The sequence below is a fragment of the Maylandia zebra genome, linkage group LG18 (genome assembly GCF_041146795.1).
Source record: "Maylandia zebra isolate NMK-2024a linkage group LG18, Mzebra_GT3a, whole genome shotgun sequence".
NCBI classification, from domain to species: domain Eukaryota; kingdom Metazoa; phylum Chordata; class Actinopteri; order Cichliformes; family Cichlidae; genus Maylandia; species Maylandia zebra.
The window spans coordinates 15,656,366-15,675,647 of NC_135184.1; the positions used below are offsets into that span (position 1 = coordinate 15,656,366).

The 19,282-nt window shown below is 38.8% G+C and overlaps 1 protein-coding gene and 1 long non-coding RNA gene across 3 annotated transcripts; both read left to right on the top strand.

Moving 5' to 3' along the window:
* Nucleotides 1-4,419: 4,419 nt before the first annotated feature.
* gjc2 (gap junction protein gamma 2) lies at nt 4,420-17,949 on the top strand. 2 transcript variants are annotated; one of them, XM_004542836.3, is made up of 3 exons: nt 4,420-4,506; nt 13,285-13,414; nt 15,531-17,949. In XM_004542836.3, the coding sequence occupies exon 3, from the start codon at nt 15,560-15,562 to the stop codon at nt 16,814-16,816; it is 1,257 nt and encodes a 418-aa protein (XP_004542893.1). In that variant the 5' UTR covers nt 4,420-4,506; nt 13,285-13,414; nt 15,531-15,559; the 3' UTR covers nt 16,817-17,949. The 2 variants fall into 2 exon arrangements, with proteins under 2 accessions (XP_004542893.1, XP_004542894.1); XM_004542837.3 differs by lacking the exon at nt 13,285-13,414 and having other exon boundaries at nt 4,426-4,506.
* On the top strand, nt 5,074-8,504 carry LOC143413654 (uncharacterized). Its single transcript, XR_013094273.1, has 2 exons — nt 5,074-6,736; nt 6,829-8,504. It is a non-coding gene; the product is annotated as an uncharacterized LOC143413654 (long non-coding RNA).
* Nucleotides 17,950-19,282: the final 1,333 nt, after the last annotated feature.

Below are 19,282 nucleotides of genomic sequence, written 5' to 3' on the forward strand. Positions count from 1 at the left end.
GCAGTATGGTGTATCTGCAAACACAGTAGTATATGTGAGGGGGCAAACTCCTCAAGATGGGTGGTGACCATGGTGGCCATTTAGAAGTCGGCCATCTTGGATACAACTTTGTTTTTTCAATAGGAAGAGGACCATGTGACACATCAAACTTATTGGTAATGTCACAAGAAAAACAATGGTGTGCTTGGTTTCAACGTAACTTTATTCTTTCATGAGTTATTTACAAGTTTCTGACCACTCATAAAATGTGTTCAATGTGCTGCCCATTGTGTTGGATTGTCAATGCAACCCTTGAGGAGGACTTTAATATCACCAACCATTCCCATGTTATTACGGTGTATCCATATAAATGGCCCACCCTTTATTTATTATCATTGTCGCAGGTACAACAAAATTAAACGTGGTCTCTGATCAGTGCATCATCCATAGAAATATAAAAATATAAAAAAACAAAATTGAATAAAATCAATGAAAAAAATACTTAAAGTGCTAAAAAAAATAGTATGAGCAAACATTCACATACATTCCCACACATGCTTCAGGCAGTGCATAGATCATTATAAAAGTGGTGTGATTTTTTCAGAAGCAGCATTCAGACATGTTATTGCGGTTGGGTAAAAGCTGTGTTTGAGTCCATTTGTCATTACACTGATTGCTCTGTACTGTGTGCCCGAGGGCAACAGTTCAAACAGGGAGTGTGGGGTATCTTTTATTATGTTCTGAGCTTTTTTAATACAGCGGGTATTATGAAGATCTTCCAGTGTGGGGAGAGGGCAGCCAGTGATCCTTTGAGCGGTGTTAATGACCCCTTTGGAGTGCTTTCCTCTGAGCCACCGTGCAGCTAGATGCAATAGATTATTACACACTCGATGGTGGCTCTGTCGAAGGACAGAAAAAAAGTTTGTTGCTTTCTGCTTTTTTTGTATTCTGTTCTTTTTGCCAATAAAAATACACTCTGAGTTTCAGTCTGTCGTCACTGTCTGCAATTGGGTCCACGCTCTCTCCACTCCACGGATCTGCCAGCGAAGGCGTGACAAGTCCTTCATTCTGGTTTATTTTCACCAGAATTGGACATCAACATCACATGTTGTTCTAGCAAATTATAACTAAGAAGTAAACAGGTTTTAACACTGTTTACTTGAGGACATAGTTTTTATTTAGTGAAAAATTTCCAGAAACCCATCCTGCGTGCTGGGGGAGGAGCAAAGGTCTGCTCATTAAAGCAGGCCTGAAACTTTCCTTCCTTCCACTACCATGGAGACTATATTTTTGGTAGCGTTTGAATGAACGTCAATCTTTCTGTTTGTAAACATGATGGCTTAAAAAACTTTCAGTGATTTCTGAAAGTATTTAGAGTGTGGTCATATTAACAGTCCATTTGTCTTATGTCCAATGAGATCTTTAACTTCATCCTATTGATTTAAGATTTTGGTTTAAAATGGACTAAATGTCTAAGTGTTGGGTGTAAAAATCATATTAATGAATGTTTCAGGTATTTATTAAAGCTGTGAGGGGATCAAATGCACAACAACACACACAGAGGAAGTGACTTTATACCCTAAATTCCACTATATTGTTACATAACACACAGCCTTGTGTTTAAAATATTACATATAAAACCTTGTTAAGCAAGATTTTTTTGGTCTAAATCTTGCTTTGTTGTTTCGTTGCCTTAAGGCATAGTAGACCTACATAGATTTTTTTAATGATTTAATCTTATATGTTAAGCACATTGAGTTTACTTGGAATGAAATGTGCTATATAAATTAAATTCACATTACCATTGTAAATACAGGTCTCATTTAGAAACTCAAAAGTGCCTCAATAGTTTGAAGAAAGGAGAGGTTAACTTCACTCTCACACTATGTTTTACAAGCTCCTTGAGGGTTAAAATATTTAGTGTTGTTTATTGCTGAGCACACACATCAGAGATCTGCTTGCTATATGCTCTGTTTTGGTGTTTAGATCTATTTCAACTGTAGGGAACAATACTCACCTAAAAGTGGTCATAATTATCAAAGCAAAGCAAGGAGGTTCAGATTTCAGATGCAGTTCTCACATCAGGAGTACATTTCCCAATCCATGTTAGTCCTTCTCTTTGAGTCTCACTGCTATTGTTTTTACACCTATTTCACATTGTAATCTAAGGAGTTTGGAAAGAAAAGCATCTAGACTACACAGACCTGGCTGACTGAGAACCTTCACGGACCTATTTCACATTGTTTTTTATTTATCTATTACGCCTTAATTTCAAACAAAATGTCTGCTGAGATTAACATCTCTTAAACTAAGCTTAGCATCAACACATATACACATAAAACAAAGAATTTACACAGGCAAGAAAAGAGATCACCCAGTAAGACTTTATACATAAAAAATATACTTTAGGCTAAATGTAGGGCAAAAAAACACATCATAAAGTACACAGTAATGTCTACAGGACAAAACATTTGAATTGAAAAAGAAAAAAGCTGACACATTTGCTGTCACAAGCTTTAGGTATGAACAGAAATATCATATGTTATAAACATGTAATATTTTAGAAACAGGTAGAAATGGAGGCCACAGTTCTGCAAGCCTGACTGCTCGTCACTGCTTTTGTGTCCTTTTGAAGTTTAGGATCTGGCTGCTGGACTGGGGTCAGCAGTTGTTTCTGTCTTGAACACAAATTTTTTCCTTTCTCTCCGCTCAGAGTGCCGTCACTATTATGACAAAAAAGCAGGGCCCTATCGGACGGTTTTAAAGAAGCTGTGCCAATGATTCCACACCAGTCAATAATTCGATTATTCCTTTGCCTGTGTTTCACATCTGCATTAATTTGTATGAACTGTGGCTTGGTAGTTCTTACCCAACCTCAGGGTTAATGTACTCCTAGTGCTGGTCCCAAGCCTAGATAAATGGGAGAATTGCACATCTAAATCCACCCGATCTGGCAGCTAGTTGGGAAATAGGTAAGCAGCTGCCACCAGGTTTTAGTTCTTGTTTAACCTTTCTGACAGAAAAAAAGACAAAAAGAAAAGCTACTGAGGAGGAATTAACATGAGGCACATATATATTTCAAAGTATTATTGTTATTAAAGCTCAGGACATTTACATACTTAATCACAATTTCTTCAGCTTAAAACAACACAAAGTGATAAGTGTTATCTGCAGAGATAATCCGATTACTTTTTTTCAAGTAATGAGTAAAGTAAGGGATTACTATTGCAAAAAAGGTAATTCGATTACCGTTACTTTCCCGTAAGCACGCTGCGATACTGCATTACTAAAACCGTGATTTTTTTGCGAGAGTGTCTCATGTCAATGACGTAAGCGAGTGCGACGTTCGTGACAACAGCTGTGTGCAGATCAACAATGGATAATATATCGAGTGCGGCGAGAGTATGAGCGTGCAGCGTTTAAAGCGTGGAAGTACTGACCTTACTTTGAGTTTAATTCCGTAAAAAGTGACAAAAACATTAGCGTCCATCGTGCGTGGGAAGATAACTTCTTTTTACAGCGAAAAAACCCCCCTAAACTTCCAAGCAAGCACCGAGTGCGCTACCACGGGAATGTGAAATTCACAGAGAAACTCGTGGATTCTTCCACTGACATAAAGGCTGCGACACACCTGCACCAGGGCAAACATCCGCCTGCCCCACTCCTTACTCAACTCCTGCTCAACAGATAAAAAATAGAGCAACAGGACCGCTGAGTCTTTGATGTTATTTATTTTCTGCTGTGTTTTACTTACTTCTATTTGAAAGAGTGAGTGTAAACACAAAAAAACTATTTTATTTTATGTGCTGGAATGTGCAGAAAATAGGTTTAAATGTTAAACAAATTTCTTCCAGTCAGAGAATGTTGCACATAATTTAATTTTTGCTTGATGCATAAAGTTAAAATATTAAAACTAATAAAACAAGTTTTAAAAAGAGACTTCTTCATTTGATTACATTTTAGTAGAATCGGGCTGAAGGATCTATCGCTTTATTACCTATTCAGGTTCTAAATCATGTTTTTAAAAAGTAACTAAGAAACTAAGTAACTAATTACTTACTAAAGTAACAGGATTACTTTTGGGGGGAAGTAATCACTAATTAGTTACTGATTACTTTTTTCAAGTAACTTGACTAACACTGGTTATCTGCTGTTTTAACCAGCAGATAACAGTTTATAATTTGGGGAAGTAATCTGACTCATGCACCCACAAATATTTCTTAGGTTTAATGTTAACTGATAAATCTCTCAGTAAGTTAAATAGGCCTGTTCCTGGAAACAAAATAAACTGTCGATGGTCATGGCAATAGAGGCACATGAGCCGGGAACAATGGGGCCTTTGGCAGGATGCTGCTTTCCTGAGTGTCCTGCCTGTACTTGGTGGTGAGGGGTTTTGGATAAAAAGGCCCCTATTGTCTTGCTCATCCTTCTTCTGAGCTTTAGCAATGAAAGGATGCTTCTGGATGCCTGCCCAGCGTGCGTTACTATAAATTCTAAACACACTTTCTTCTTTACCCACATGGACAGGTAGGTGCAAGTCTTTTATTGTCCTTTGACTGTAGTGCTGTGGATTATGCTGAACATTAGTTTTAAAGCTTAAAAATTAATTTATGCATCAGTAGACGGGAAATCAGTGAGTGCCTCCCATTGATCCCCTCAGAATAAGTCAATTCTTTTTTTCTTTTTTGTACTTTATAGCTTTTTTGGCTTCATTAAATAGGAGACAGGAAAAAAGACACGCTGTGGAAGAGAGCCAAAGATGAATAATAACTACTGATAACCAGACTTTGGCAAAGTGGTGACACATCTGAATAACTTGCAGTTATGCATAATTGTTTGAACTGATGATCTGGGATTCTGCAGTTTTTTTTAGAAAATGCTTCAAGTGACCTTTTCAACTTGTGCACAACAAGTTCTCCTTCTTACGTCTTTGCTGAGTTCATTGTGTCCCATTGTTCTGAGTATTAGTCAATCGAGTGAATGTTATCAAATTAACCATTACCAAGAGAAAAAACATCCGCTGGCCTTCTCAAGTTAAAAGACGTTGTAGAAAATTAGTTCCTTCACCTATTGTGAAGGATCAGGTGATAAGTTGGGGCCTGATAATTCAAAATCTTGTATGTGAGGAGAAGGGCTTCAAGCTTCTATTGGGCAGTAACCTTCATAGTTCTCCAGTTTTCTTGAAGGATTTTAAAAGCTCTTCTTTGGGTGTCGGCTGTTTTTTGTTCTATCCTCTGGCAAGATGATTGTACACTTCTTAAATAATAATACTGATAATGTTTTGGGGAGGTCAGTCCATGACTGATAGTTTTCCATTGTGTGTTTTTCTGTCCTCGTATGCTTTACTGGATTGGTAGTGTTTGAGATCATTGTGATGCTGAAAAATTAAGCTGTTGTCAGTTAAATGCTTACATACATGGTGGATCAAAATCTGACGGTATCTTTTTGGGCTCATAATTCCATCATTTTTTTTTACAAGATCCCCAACACCACCGTAGTTTTGTCTCCACTTTACGGTAACATATTTGAGTCACTGTTGCCAGCGTCATACCGTGACACCGTGTTATGGTAAGTTACCGTTCTTCAGGATGATAATGTTGCTGTTGTGCTATAATAGTCTTGGAAAAATTATGCACTGTAGCCTCTTTTACGGTGATAGTGACGCCAGTGAGATACCGTTATGCCTTTTGTCGTCAAAAGGCAAAGTAACATCATACTGTGGTTAAGAAATTGATACACTACCGTTTATTCACGCTATGTGACTGTTACCATGCTTCAAGGTGCAATATATTTACTTTGGCTGAAATGGAACCAAAGACTGAACTATATTTTACCAATGACTGTAGACACTGCTGTTGTACTTCTCTGCTGGCCTCTTCTTTACACTGATTTTCAATACTGAAATGGTCTCACTTCCACCAAGATCATTTCTTTTTGAGGTGTCAGTGAACAACTGATGGACCGACTGCAGGGCTAGCTGCATCTCTCAGGTCCTGTGTCAGAGCTTTTAAAGACATTACTTTCAGATACTCTTCATCTGCTGTAGTTTTCTAGGCCTGCCACTTGTTCTTTTGTCCTCCACACATCCAATTTCCTCTGATTTTTAGGAACACACTATGAAAAGTACTGAGATGTGACAAGTTTGCACATTGGGAATCACTTGTTGATGGAAAAATACTATTTTATACCAGGTGAATTACCTTATCTTTTTTTATATTTGATATATTCAACAAAAGAAATGGGATAAAAATATGTGTTTTGCAAGAGGCTACTAATAACAAAGTGCCTAAAGATACAACTTAAAAGGGAGTCTCTTTACATTTTCTGTTTATGTGTAGACACAACACCGTTCATCCCTGCTTCAGGTATCTTTTTATGCTTGAAGGCTTCATTGGTGAGTGTTACATGGCTTTAATGACCCCAGAAAGTTTGGCTCCTTAGAAGTAAAATATGAAGATGATGAGAGAGATGAGATAGCCTTTATTTGTCAACTGCAGTTGCCCACAATCGAGATGACAGACCTTGCCAACCGTACATACAATACACACACATCACATTGGGGAGACGGGTCACGGGAAAAAAAAAACATTGAAATGTGTAACACAAAAGGATAATCTAGGAATGCACAGATATCAACACACCATAACACAATAAAACACAGACAAGCAACATGGGAGAATATTCCAGTGTGTACAGCTGGATCTGGGACCGCTGCAATCTTCAATCGCGCCTCCAGCTGGTGCGCTGTCCATGGGAGGTAAGCATGGGAGGAGGCGTTAGATTCGGGGGAGGGTTGGTGATAGTATCAGTATCACTGTACATGTTTCGTGCGTGTGTGTGTGTGTGTAGGTGGCCTTGATGGAGGGACAAAGAGTTCTGACAACAATCTGTTATCATGGGAAGAATTTTTTGTTCCAGTCCGCTTCGACCCTGGCAGGTCTTCAGCTGGCGCCAGTGGGATAGCCACATGAGTAAAGATGGTGAATGTTTGAGTTAGTGCGAACAACTGCATCCAATTTTTATAGTTGGTCTAATGTCCGTCACTGGTCACCAATTCTCTCAATTCCCTTAATTCCTGTTCTTTTTCTCCAAGATCTTATCCATATTGTGTTCATTAACACAGTCTTACTCACAGCCTTGCCCATCGTCTATCATGTCGGCCAGCTTTATGGGATTTTGAACAGCTGTAGCCGCTTCTTGTTCTTCGACAAGCCAAGTCCGAGCCAGCTCCAATCAGCCAGAACTCTGTTATCGTGGTTCCGAATTGGTAGATGTCATTCAATGTCCTCCACCAAGAGTGTCGCAAGACACACGACGCAACTGACCATCGAATATCCAGCAGCAACCGTCCCCGCAGGACAATCGGGCACTCCCAAACCCAGGAGGGTGTGAATTTTGTTATGGGACCAGTTGATCAAATCCATAATTCTTTAGGTATTAGACAACAAAGACTGAGAAACTATTTGAGGGTTAGAGTTAGACGAGACTAGACGAAGACATAGAAGCAGCAGCAGGGAAGATAAGGGAGGGAGAGGGTGAAAGATGCGTCCGAATCCTCGGAGAGCCAAAGAGAGAAATGAGACATGACTCAAAACCTTTTCACAGTACTGTTACTTCAATATTTTGTGCTATATTGCAGTTCCTACTTTTCTTAAACAGAAAAACTGAACAACAAGAAAAAAACAATAGTGCAGAAATGTGGGGAGTTTCTCAGGGAAGCAATGTGTGAAAGCCTGAAAAAGCACGCAGTCATGCCTAACAACCTCGCTTGCTCTACTCTAAATCTAAATGTTGATTGCTAGGCAGTCTCTGCAGGGATTTCCGTCTGAAGTTTTTGTGCCATGTTAACATAGACTGTGATAGAAAATAATAACATCAATTTCAACTGTTCTGCACTCCTTGGTATATAATCTGATGCATTAAATGCCTTAAAATATTCTTCCAGAGCCCTCCGTAAAAGATTTAGTCGTTAACTCTGGAACAGGTTATTTTTATTGTTTGCACACGCTTTCAAAGTTCTTAGAGAAACAGGGCTGCTAGTATTCCACCTAATCAAAGCCTAAATAGGTCAGTCACCTGTTTGCCTTAGGTTGTGCAACAGTCAAACACCTTTTAAATGTCTGTTAAGAGTTCAGCAGGAGTCAAACTTGGTGTGTTTTAAATGAGTACATGCTTGCCATCTAGTGGCTAATAATGGCAATGCCAGAAGGATAAAATGAACAAGGTTTAACACATGTAGTTGTTCAAATCTAAAAAAATATGAATACTACTGTACACTTAACATGCATTCAGTGGTATAATGAATAGCTGCATGAATAGTTGCATATTTACTTGGTAACAATCACAGTGACCTTGAAGGTTAATATTCTCCGGAGTAGATTAACTTTTCTTATCACAAGATTAAGACTTTAATTGTTATATGTGTTAAGTACTATAGTATTATACAATGTAACCATAGGTGGAGTTATGATCCTGATTGTATTAATTTACAACATTAGAAGATTAAAGATTTTTTTAAAAAAGTATCTTGCTGTTATCTGAGGATGTCCTGCAGCGTTGCTATCAGTGTCTGGAGTTCACTCAGTTAGAGAAAGGCAACGGCACTAAGATGCCCAGAAGAAGGAAGGAGCTGCCTTAACATACCCCTGATAGTGCAAATGAACCCTGACTAGGTCTGCTGCTCCTTTGAGCTTGCCCCAGCTCATTCCCTGACATAGACATTTAAGACAAGATAACGTCAAAGATCAAGGCCTCACAGCTCTGCAAGCAAAGCACTGTTATTTCAATTCTTTCTTTTTGATGGCTAGTTGTGAGTTGGATTGTATTGCTCTGATGGAAAACCTAATCAGAAAGTCATCATATGAATAACGGTGGTCAAGTTACACAGTGAATGCCGTTATGTTTATACATTGAATTTTACAATATTAGTCAAAGTTTTTATGTTGCTACCATTTTTTTATAACATTTTGAAAACTTTTAAAATTTCTCTAAAATTCAGTTATCTTTCAGAATTTAACACTGAAACTCTGTATTAGGTTATAGCTTACAAACAGACCTATGAGCTCATGCCCATGGAGGAGGTATCTGTCAATACTTCCTCAACAGTATCGGTCAGAATAAACACACATGATCACCTAATCAGTTGTTACACAAATCAAGGTTAAGTTCAAGGTCATATTTCACAAGAATCTCTGCTCCTCCCAGGGCACTGGCCAGATTTTTGTGAAACCTGCACTCAGTAATCTCCCAGTGTGTTTTCATCCAAACTGTGCCTGAGATAAAGGTCAAGGTCAAGGTCGTTTTATGGATACTAACCTGTGAACTGTGAGGGATTGTGAACTGGATAACCTACGATTTCATTTCTTTTCTTGTTTAAGACGGCAAATTTTCTTCTGCTTTCCAAACTTTTCAGCTGCTTTGTTTTCTTCTATAGGGCTCTATAGCTCTTTTGGTTAATAAAGATTACTCTGTGTTAAGATGTGTTACTCACTTTCAAATTTAACTAGACAACTGGTTCCATGCAAATATTTTTATTTAAACTCAAATCAAATTACATATCTGAGAAGATTTAACTAAAAACATTGCATAATTCATCCGTGTCACATTCACCACAGCCATACAGTCAGTTCTACAGGTGAGAATAGTTCAATATTGTAAACTACCTAATGAGACAACTACTAATGAGTTAATTTTTAACTGGCAATGAAGGCTGGCCTGATATAGCTCTGAAGTTTACATAATAATAATGTTTTAATCTTCCCCCTATAGATCAATGGGAGTGTGGATATATTATCTCTGTTAGTAATAGAGCTCTTTAAAATCCCTGTGACTGCCAGATTTGCTGCAGTGTTGCATGCTATTTGTCATATTTATCTTTAAGTGAATATGGACGTGCATGAAGACGAGAGCTTTTACCTGCATATCGGACTCTTAATGTTTTATTTTCTCTGTTCATTTAACACATTCAAAAATAATAACCAAGTCGACACTTTAATATTGAAACTAAACAAATATGAACTTTCACTTCCTTTGTCAGCGTAATGTAATGCACACTCAATACGAGTTGCTTTGCTCATGTGTGGGGGACGCAGAGCCCTGTCTGAGGGAAGTTGTTGGCATCCTCCTCAAGGCTTTTCATGCAGTCGCTTCAGTGGAGTCCAGCCTTAGTGAAACTGGCACGGGACGCACTCACCCCGGGGGTAGGAGATGCTCAGCTGAGAAACTGGGAGAAAAATGAACAAATGCGATGGGACTGCCACCACTCTCAGGCTGCCTGTGGGACAGCCCTTCACAGCCTGGTAAGAGTAGTTTAATGATAGTGGTAGCAGAGGATCAGAGAGGAGGAGTCCAAGAGCCAAGTTGCATGTTTTTGCTCGGGTGTCTTGTGTCACTCTTTTCTCCCAGAGGGTGGGACACATCCAAGTCACATGGTGGAGCTCGATCTGTTACATAAACACAGACCTTCACAGCCCCCAGTCTACTCGCATCAACTTTGTTCAGTAAATACATGCGGATAAACCTGTTGTGATGTCATCAGCGGCGTCCAAGGGCAGTTGTTGAGATGTTCGCTCCTCCATGCTGCATCATTCAGCAGTCACTAGTCCACAAAACTTAAAAGCTTGCAGTGACCTCTTAAGACGTAACCGTCTGCGACTCAAAACTTACATTTATTTGGTTGGAATACTGATGCATGAAGTATAAGTATACAGTATACATGAACCAGGGGCTATGAAAATGGTTATGAAATGGTTTATATAGTGAGTATTCAATTCAGTGTATTTTTAAAACCTTTTTTTAATCTGGTAAATTCATGAGACATTCCAGTGTCTTTCTCTTTATTTTAAGTGATCTGTTTAACATATAACAATAAATATAACCTTAATGAATATTAAACACCCTCTTTTGGCTGTTACATGTGGCCAGTCCTTGTAACAACAGCAAAGTCAAACAATGTCTTACAGGGGAATACTGTAATATTTTCCTGGCTCAGGGCAGTCCAATCAATACTTATCAACATGAACTTCAGTTTCCCAAAGCTAGAACAGTCTGACTTGTCCAAGGACACAATGACTGTGTATCCAAAGCTAAACAGCCAATGGGTTGACTCTATGGGTTGTTTTTATTCAGTAACTTTGTGCATCTCATGCATTTAAATGCACGCAAAAGCTGAGTTTTTATTGTTTGTCACTGCCACTATCAATTTTCATATCATGTCAATTTTTTCTTAATCTTCTGCTGTAAAACCAGTAATCCTGCAAACAGTTATTTATAAATAAAATGAAAAAGGTAATACTCAGGCATATATTTTTGATTACATAAGGTGTTTTAGTAGATAATGGTTCTAATATCTTGACTGAATACATCTGCATATTAATCTCTTCTAATATTCTGAGTGCTTCCTTTGCTCAGAATGTTATGATACCAGAGTGATAAATGCAGTTCACATCAACAGTGAGCAATTTATACAACTGTTGAGGAACATAAACTCTAACTGACTTCAATTTCAAGTCACACAAATGTTCACTTCTTAGCTATCTTCACTGGACCATCTGCGTCTTCTGGATGATGGAAGGACTTTAGAGGGAGAGCAGTGCGTTACAACTTAAAAGCACGTGCTTAATGGTCCCTTAGGGAAAGCACATGTCCAAACGCCAAATGCTCAAGCCATTCCAGAAGCATCCCCTATCTTCTTTTCCTCACTGCTGCACCAGTGGTGCTTGCTACACCGCATCTCCTCAGTCAAATGGAGAGGCGAGCCTTGAAGGCGAGGCCTCTGGAGGAAGGCTCCTACAGGCCCAGATGGCTAGCACTCAAAGATTTATTAAGACCACAAATGACTCAAAAAGAATGAGATTTTAATGCAGACTTCTTTTTTACTGCTATTGTTTTAATCTGGGCATTTATTTTTGTTGGCTTCCTGCGCTCATAATATTGCAACAGTGTTTAAAGACACTGGAGATCAAGAATTTTGCATCATTTCTGAGTTGAAACTGTGATTTGATTGATGGTGGACTTGCTGATGTTGTTGAACGTTATTCTCTGCTTTATAGCTGTACACAGATCATAATTAAAGAGTTATTGGGGATCTGGTGAAAGTAACTTTATAATAATATGGCCAACGTGACAATGACCAGGCACATTTCATTAATGCAAGCCAGACACTAACCAGTTTATCTGTCTTCTATTAAAAGTAGTCGAGTTTAAATCTCTTCCAAAACTTGATGGAAGAATTCTTACTTCTAATCTTCCATGAATCACTTCATCATCTGTATTTTGGTGTTTCATTTCTGAAGCAATTAATGTAATGCACGTGTATGTGTGTGAGATTTCTGTTCATATAGCACAAGTCTTTTTATCATGATAAAATAAAGGCCATTACGTCTCTTTAGTAACAATGTATGCCGCTGCACTTCACAGACCAAGGTGAAAGCTTTAAGTATAAACACCAAGTTGGGAAAAGACGTGTAGCCGCAGCAATGACTGCGACCTGTCCACTGCTTCTATCTGGCCATCTGCCTGGACAGAAGATCTAAATATTATGACACTTGATATAACTGAGCATACCTGCTGGTTACATTCTAGCGGATCTGTATTGAGGCAAGGTGGCTTATATCTCAGTGACACTGCTGTCCTTACACTTACTGGCCTCCCCAAAGTTGTTTTTTCATGACCGTCACCCACTGTAAACTGTTATGTAATTGATAATAGAGAGGTTGCCTGTCTGCATTTATTTTTTGTTGATATGCTTGTATGTGACAGAAAGAGTGGGATAGAGGAAAATGTAGTGATGTCTTAAATGATCTTTTGAGAGAACTAAAAGTGTTTATCAGTCATTAAAATATAAAGGTGCTAGAAGCTGAGGTGCTTATTGTATGTTGTCGGAAACAGAACGTGATAAAGACGATGACAAAGTGAGAAAAAGTAGAGAAAGAGAGAGAGAGCGATACTTCCATCATCTGTGTTACAAATGTTGCACACGAGCGTTGGGGGGAGGTTGACTGTGTTGAGATTAACGTCCTCCCTCAGCTGGGTGTTCGTTTCAATCTGCAGTACCATATCCTCAAGTCTGAACCCTTGGATGAGGGTCAGTTGCCAGAGGAGGATTTTTTCTTCTCTGCCTCTCTGTTTTTTTTATACTTCCTTCTTGGGCAGGAGGCTGGTGTAATAGAAACCAGACACAGGCTAGAATGTGAGGCATTCACAGCGGCGAGACTTCACTTCTTAACAGAGTGGAAAAACGGGATGAAAAGAAATTCCAGTTCAACAGGTTTAGTCATTTTTCTTATTTTTTTGTGATTCTGGAAGTGATCAGTAAGACGGAGAAGGCCAGGACATTAGGATGGAAGTGGTATTCCATGGATCAGACTGTGGAGGGGATATCTAGAGAGGGCAAAGGAGACCTTCAGGATGGGGGAAACATGTGCAACTTTTCCAGGTGAGTTGTTTCTAGCCGACTTTCTTCTCTAGTCTAAACCAACTAGATATTTTAGTATTTTTTCAACTACAGACTTGCATCATGGCAGCATGGATGTGTTTGCGTGGACGTGTTTCAGAAAAAAAAAACCTTGCTGAAAGACATTTTGACACTACTGCAGCAGTCTTTCAAATATCAAACACTCTGACATATGCAAAGCAACTAAATGGAAAAATGTGTAGCAGTTGTTTTATATTGTACAGTGCAAAAAATATGTCCCAATCCAAGAGGAAGCTCGTCACTAAAAATATTTTACGATACTACTCTAATTTAGCCAGAGTTCCCATTCATAATATGGTTTTATGTAAAACATTATTGTCAAGATGCATAAACCACACATTTTAAATATTTTGTGTAATGTCCTATATAACTACCTCTAACTGCTTCACTAAATACCTCCCTGTTATTTACACAATAAACAGATTCTGGGACATTTGACAAAAAACATGGCAGCTCTTCCTCTTTTTAATGATTTGGAAAAATATTACAGCATTAAATTAAATTAAATAAAATATCCAACCTTAATTTTTACATGTAATTAATAAGAATAGTTACTCTACTACTAATGTAGGCCAATTTATATTAATCCTAAAAAATAACCTAAGAAAATCTATCAGGTTCTACAGACATTTAAAGCTCAAGGGGCTCATTGGGCTGAAATTGCTGCAGCTCTGCAATACAAACAAAACTGCACAAAACTTATATAAAATTTTCTAAAACGGTTTTCAAAACACATCAGCAGCGAGTGTAAATGTATAGGAGTTGTTATATGAATAAGGTTGATGTTAAGCTACACAGCAAATTCATTGCATCCTACATGAAACAGCCCTTCTGTCATGCCATCCTGGGGCAGAAGTGAACTGCCCACCATAGGTGCCATCTGCCTCCATGACGCCGTAGCCCTCCCCAGCGTCAGCAGTGCTGGATCTGCAGGGGAGGCCTCGTGGCAGAGCAACAAGCCTCTCCTGTTCTCTCAGATGGCAGCAGAGATGGCACATCACACGCCAGGGAATGCAGTGTTGCATTCATGAGATCACCGTGAACCATGAATGAAGGGACAGAAGTACTACGCTGTTTCCCTCCATTACAGTTGCCTCACTGAGTCAGTTGTGATGCAGGCTATGAGAAGAGTATGACACTGTGAGATCTCATTTCTGTGTAGGATCATTGGCGTGGAGTTTTAAAACAAAGCCTGCAGTATGTTTCTGAAGAGGCGCTCTTTGGTTTCCGAACTGGCTCGAGTTCTTTTCTTGTAGCAATCGGTTTTGTTCTGTCTAATCAAATGATTGATGGCGCGTTTGTTTGTTTGGCTGATGGAATGCTTTCTTTTTGTCTTTTAATCTTCCCTGAGCTATTTTGTACTATTTCAACCATGTCAAAAACTATTCCAGGATGTCCTAATGACTTTACCCTATGCATCAACACAAGCCTTTGTTTATTTGTGGCTGTGCAATCACTTGAAAAGAGAAATAGCCTTTACAAAAAGAAGTAGCCAAGTGAGCTGGTCACAGGTCCACACTGTATGTTTCGGCAAGTATGCTTGCAAAGTGACTGTTTAAGTCTGAGATAGCAACAAAATCAGTGAAACACCTTCATTATAAAATTAAAATTAATTTGCAATAATTGCCTTTCTCTTGAAAAATGACGCCACACTTTTCAGCAAAAACTTCACTAACAGAAAATATTTTAAGACTATAATTTGGTCTTAAGTTTAAGGAAACTCAGATGCTTTGCTGTTCAGGGACTGTAAATTACTTCTGGGTTTGTTTTCTTGTCATCGTCTTCCTGGGATCTAAAAAGCTGCGGGTTTTTTTTAATAATATTTTGGTATATTTTTGGTAATTGTATCTTTATACAGAGTAAAAAAAAATTAATTTAATTGTCACTTAAAACCATTTTAGTTAGAGAACACCACACAATGAATACAATGGGTTGATTAGTCAAAGACTCGAGTTCATTACAGTTCTAAATGACAGTTTGCTCAAATGTAAAATGTTCACATCATCAGTCCAAAACATCTCTTGAATAGTTCCTTACTTACATTTAATTATTACTTATCTTGTTTTCTTTTTAACAGATTCTAGTTGAAAAGCTTCTTAGAGCAACATGAGCTGGAGCTTTCTCACTCGCCTCCTGGAAGAGATCCACAACCACTCCACCTTCGTGGGGAAAGTGTGGCTGACTGTGCTCATCATCTTTCGCATTGTGCTCACAGCAGTCGGAGGTGAGTCCATCTACTCGGACGAGCAGACCAAGTTCACCTGCAACACCAAGCAACCAGGCTGTGACAACGTATGCTATGACGCATTCGCTCCCCTCTCGCATGTTCGCTTCTGGGTCTTCCAGATCATCATGATCTCCACTCCCTCTGTCATGTACATGGGTTATGCCATCCACAAGATTGCCCGAAGTTCAGAGGAGGAGCGCAGGAAGCAGCAAAGACTTCGCAAAAAGCCACCTCCTCACTTGAGATGGAGAGAGAGCCACCATCTGCAGGAAGTCTTAGAGGAGGAGGAAGATGACGATGCGGAGCCAATGATCTATGAGGATACACTGGAGGTGCAGGAGGCCAAACCTGAACCAGTAAGCAGTACTAGCAAAGACCCACCAAAATACGATGGCCGCAGAAAAATAATGCAAGAAGGCCTGATGAGAATCTATGTCCTCCAACTCATATCAAGAGCTATTTTTGAAATTGCTTTCCTTGCTGGACAGTACCTCCTTTATGGTTTTCGAGTTAATCCTTCGTATGTATGCAACAGGGTGCCCTGCCCACACAGAGTGGACTGTTTCATCTCCAGGCCCACAGAAAAAACAATCTTCCTCCTAATTATGTATGTGGTAAGCTGTCTTTGTCTCGTGCTAAATGTCTGTGAGATGCTTCACTTGGGGATTGGCACTTTTCGGGATACTCTTCGCATGAAGAGGAACCGTGGCCAGCGGATGTCATACGGCTACCCATTCTCCCGTAACATCCCAGCGTCCCCTCCAGGGTACAATCTTGTGATGAAGACAGAAAAGCCTAGCAGGATCCCCAACAGCCTCATCACACATGAGCAGAATATGGCCAATGTGGCCCAGGAGCAGCAGTGCACCAGCCCAGATGAGAATATCCCCTCTGATCTTGCAAGTCTGCACCGGCATCTACGGGTTGCACAAGAGCAGCTTGATATGGCTTTTCAAACCTACCAAACCAAAAACAACCAACAAACCTCCAGAACCAGTAGTCCTGTGTCGGGAGGCACTATGGCTGAGCAGAATCGAGTTAATACAGTCCAAGAGAAACAAGGAGCAAGACCCAAGTCAGCCACAGAGAAGGCTGCATCCATTGTAAAAAATGGGAAGACTTCTGTCTGGATCTAGTGATAAATTTCCTTTAGTAGATAACAGTGAAAACTATCAAGTCCCCAGAATTTCAAAGTGACCCAGGTGGAGGATGTGTTTGTGTGAGATACAACTTTGGACGATAACAAGTGAAATTTCAGTCTCACTATTTTAAAGAAGTACAAAGTAGGAAGACAATTTGGGGGAATAGAAAATAAACACGAAGGAATTATTAACTCCAGTATCATAAATCTTCTTTGTTACTGTAGCGTGTCATATTGTTCTTGCAATAGATTTTGGTTATAGGCTAACAAATGCTTGCTCAGTTTATTCATCTACTTCCAATTAAAATGTCAAAGCATAAACAGACTGCTTCAAGCGAATTACCATGACTGATTTGAAGAAATTTTACTTTGAAAGGACACAAGTGGATCTAAACCTGAAAATGCAGTCTAAGACACTGTACACATGCACAATGGCTCATTCTGAAGAATGATGAATGTTATTATTATTAGAAAGATGCATGTTTAAAATTAGAAGTCTGGATGTAGTATGGATGAGTGTCCCCTCAAGAAAATTAAATGTAAAATTATATACATATAACTGTTTGACACTGAAAGCTTTAAATCTTTTTAGTGTCATCGCCAATCAATGTGTCCCAAAGCCTTGCAGTGTCACATTTGAACAGAAAGAGGTAAGTAAATAGAAAATAGACTAAATACTGATTTTATGCAATCTGAAGCAGATGATGCATGCTTTGCAGCTGGGAACATACAGCATAGACATAGGCTATAGTACAAATCCTGTCCTTAGCTATTCAATAAGCTCCTAAGTCTTGGCATGTTAAATGAGATTATTACCTTTTTTCTGTTTCTATAATTGCTTTCATAATAATGGTTAATCCTGCCTTCGCTGTTTTCATACAACAAAGTGCCTCAAACCTTAAAAGACTGTTCAAGTATTTTATTTATGAAACAAAGATAAACTTGTTTGAAACCTCAGATTTCTGTCTTTACAGCAGCACTCTGCTTTTGTCACTCTGTGCTAATAAAGAAAGTGTTTCTAAAAGTGCAAACGCTTTAAAGTTGTTTTTTTTTATTGAAGTCTGACTAAAAATTAGAGCATTGAAGAAAGTTAGGATGTTACTGCAGGTCCTTCTCAATCACTTCTGACCATCTGCTGGTTGAGCCTTATCTTAAAATGGGGTCATACCTTTGCTGTCATTGCACCAGGACTTTGGAATTTCTCCCAAGTGACCTCAGACAAGCATCGACTCTGAACCTTTTTAAACCTAAGCTGAAGAGATACCTTTTTTGTTTGTTTGTTTAGCTTTTAGATATTCTTACTTAAGTAAATAAATGAGTATATTCACTTACTTACTGACATAGTTTCATTTCTATTTGTGCTCATATTAATCTGGGCAAACTGCATTCAAATAAAATAAAGGCTATTTCTCCTTTTTATGTAATCAATGCCAAACCTTAAGCTCTACAGACTGTGCATATGCATCTATTAAGGTACATATAGGAAATTTTCAGACTATCTCTCATTCCATTTGCCCAAATAATATTAGTTGCCCTACATTTAATTATTTTAATCTGTTGTCTTATAAAATCACAGCTAATGAAAGATCAACATCACAATGTGGGAGCTGGCTACTCCGCTGACTTACAGATTCACAGCACCACGATAGTATTAAAACAAGAACATTCACAGAGCGTTACTCCCCCTGAAGGCCAAGGCCAAGGCCTAGACCACAGGTGTCGAACTCCAGGCCTCGAGGGCCGGTGTCCTGCAGGTTTTTAGATGTGTCCTTGATCCAACACAGGTGATTTAAATGGCTAAATTACCTCCTCAACATGTCTTGAAGTTCTCCAGAGGCTGGTAATGAACTGATCACTTGATTCAGGTGTGTTGACCCAGAGTGAGATCTAAAACCTGCAGGACACCGGCCCTCGAGGCCTGGAGTTCAACACCCCTGGCCTAGACTAAAACTTTGATGTTTTTATTACAAACTGGTATCAGCCTGTTATGGTGTCATTCTACAGAGGGTTGTACAGCTCTCTCCATGCCCTTTCATATGCTATATTACTCAATATGGTTTCTTTACATTTTATTTTCAAAGTCGATTTTGACCTTGAGCACTATCTGTCATATATTTAGCCAACCTAGGTACTCATGTCCCTCAAGGCCTTTGTGAAGTTTGAAGATTGTAATAAAAAAAATGTGTGTAATACAAAGTTTTTACTGATTATTTTTACATTTGGTGAGACGTTTGACAAAATTAAATCAGCTCGAGCTGTTCTTGTTGTCTACCTATCACTCAAAATTTGAAAATGATATCATTACTGAGGAATATGCAAAAAACTCGCAAACAAGCAACTTTAATAACTTTGATTTTTGCTGCTTTGCTGTTCTGTGTGTCGTTTTTATGTTTTACAATCTGATAACTATTTATAAAGGGATAGTAGGAGAGCTTTTATTCTATCAATAAGCGTCCCATAC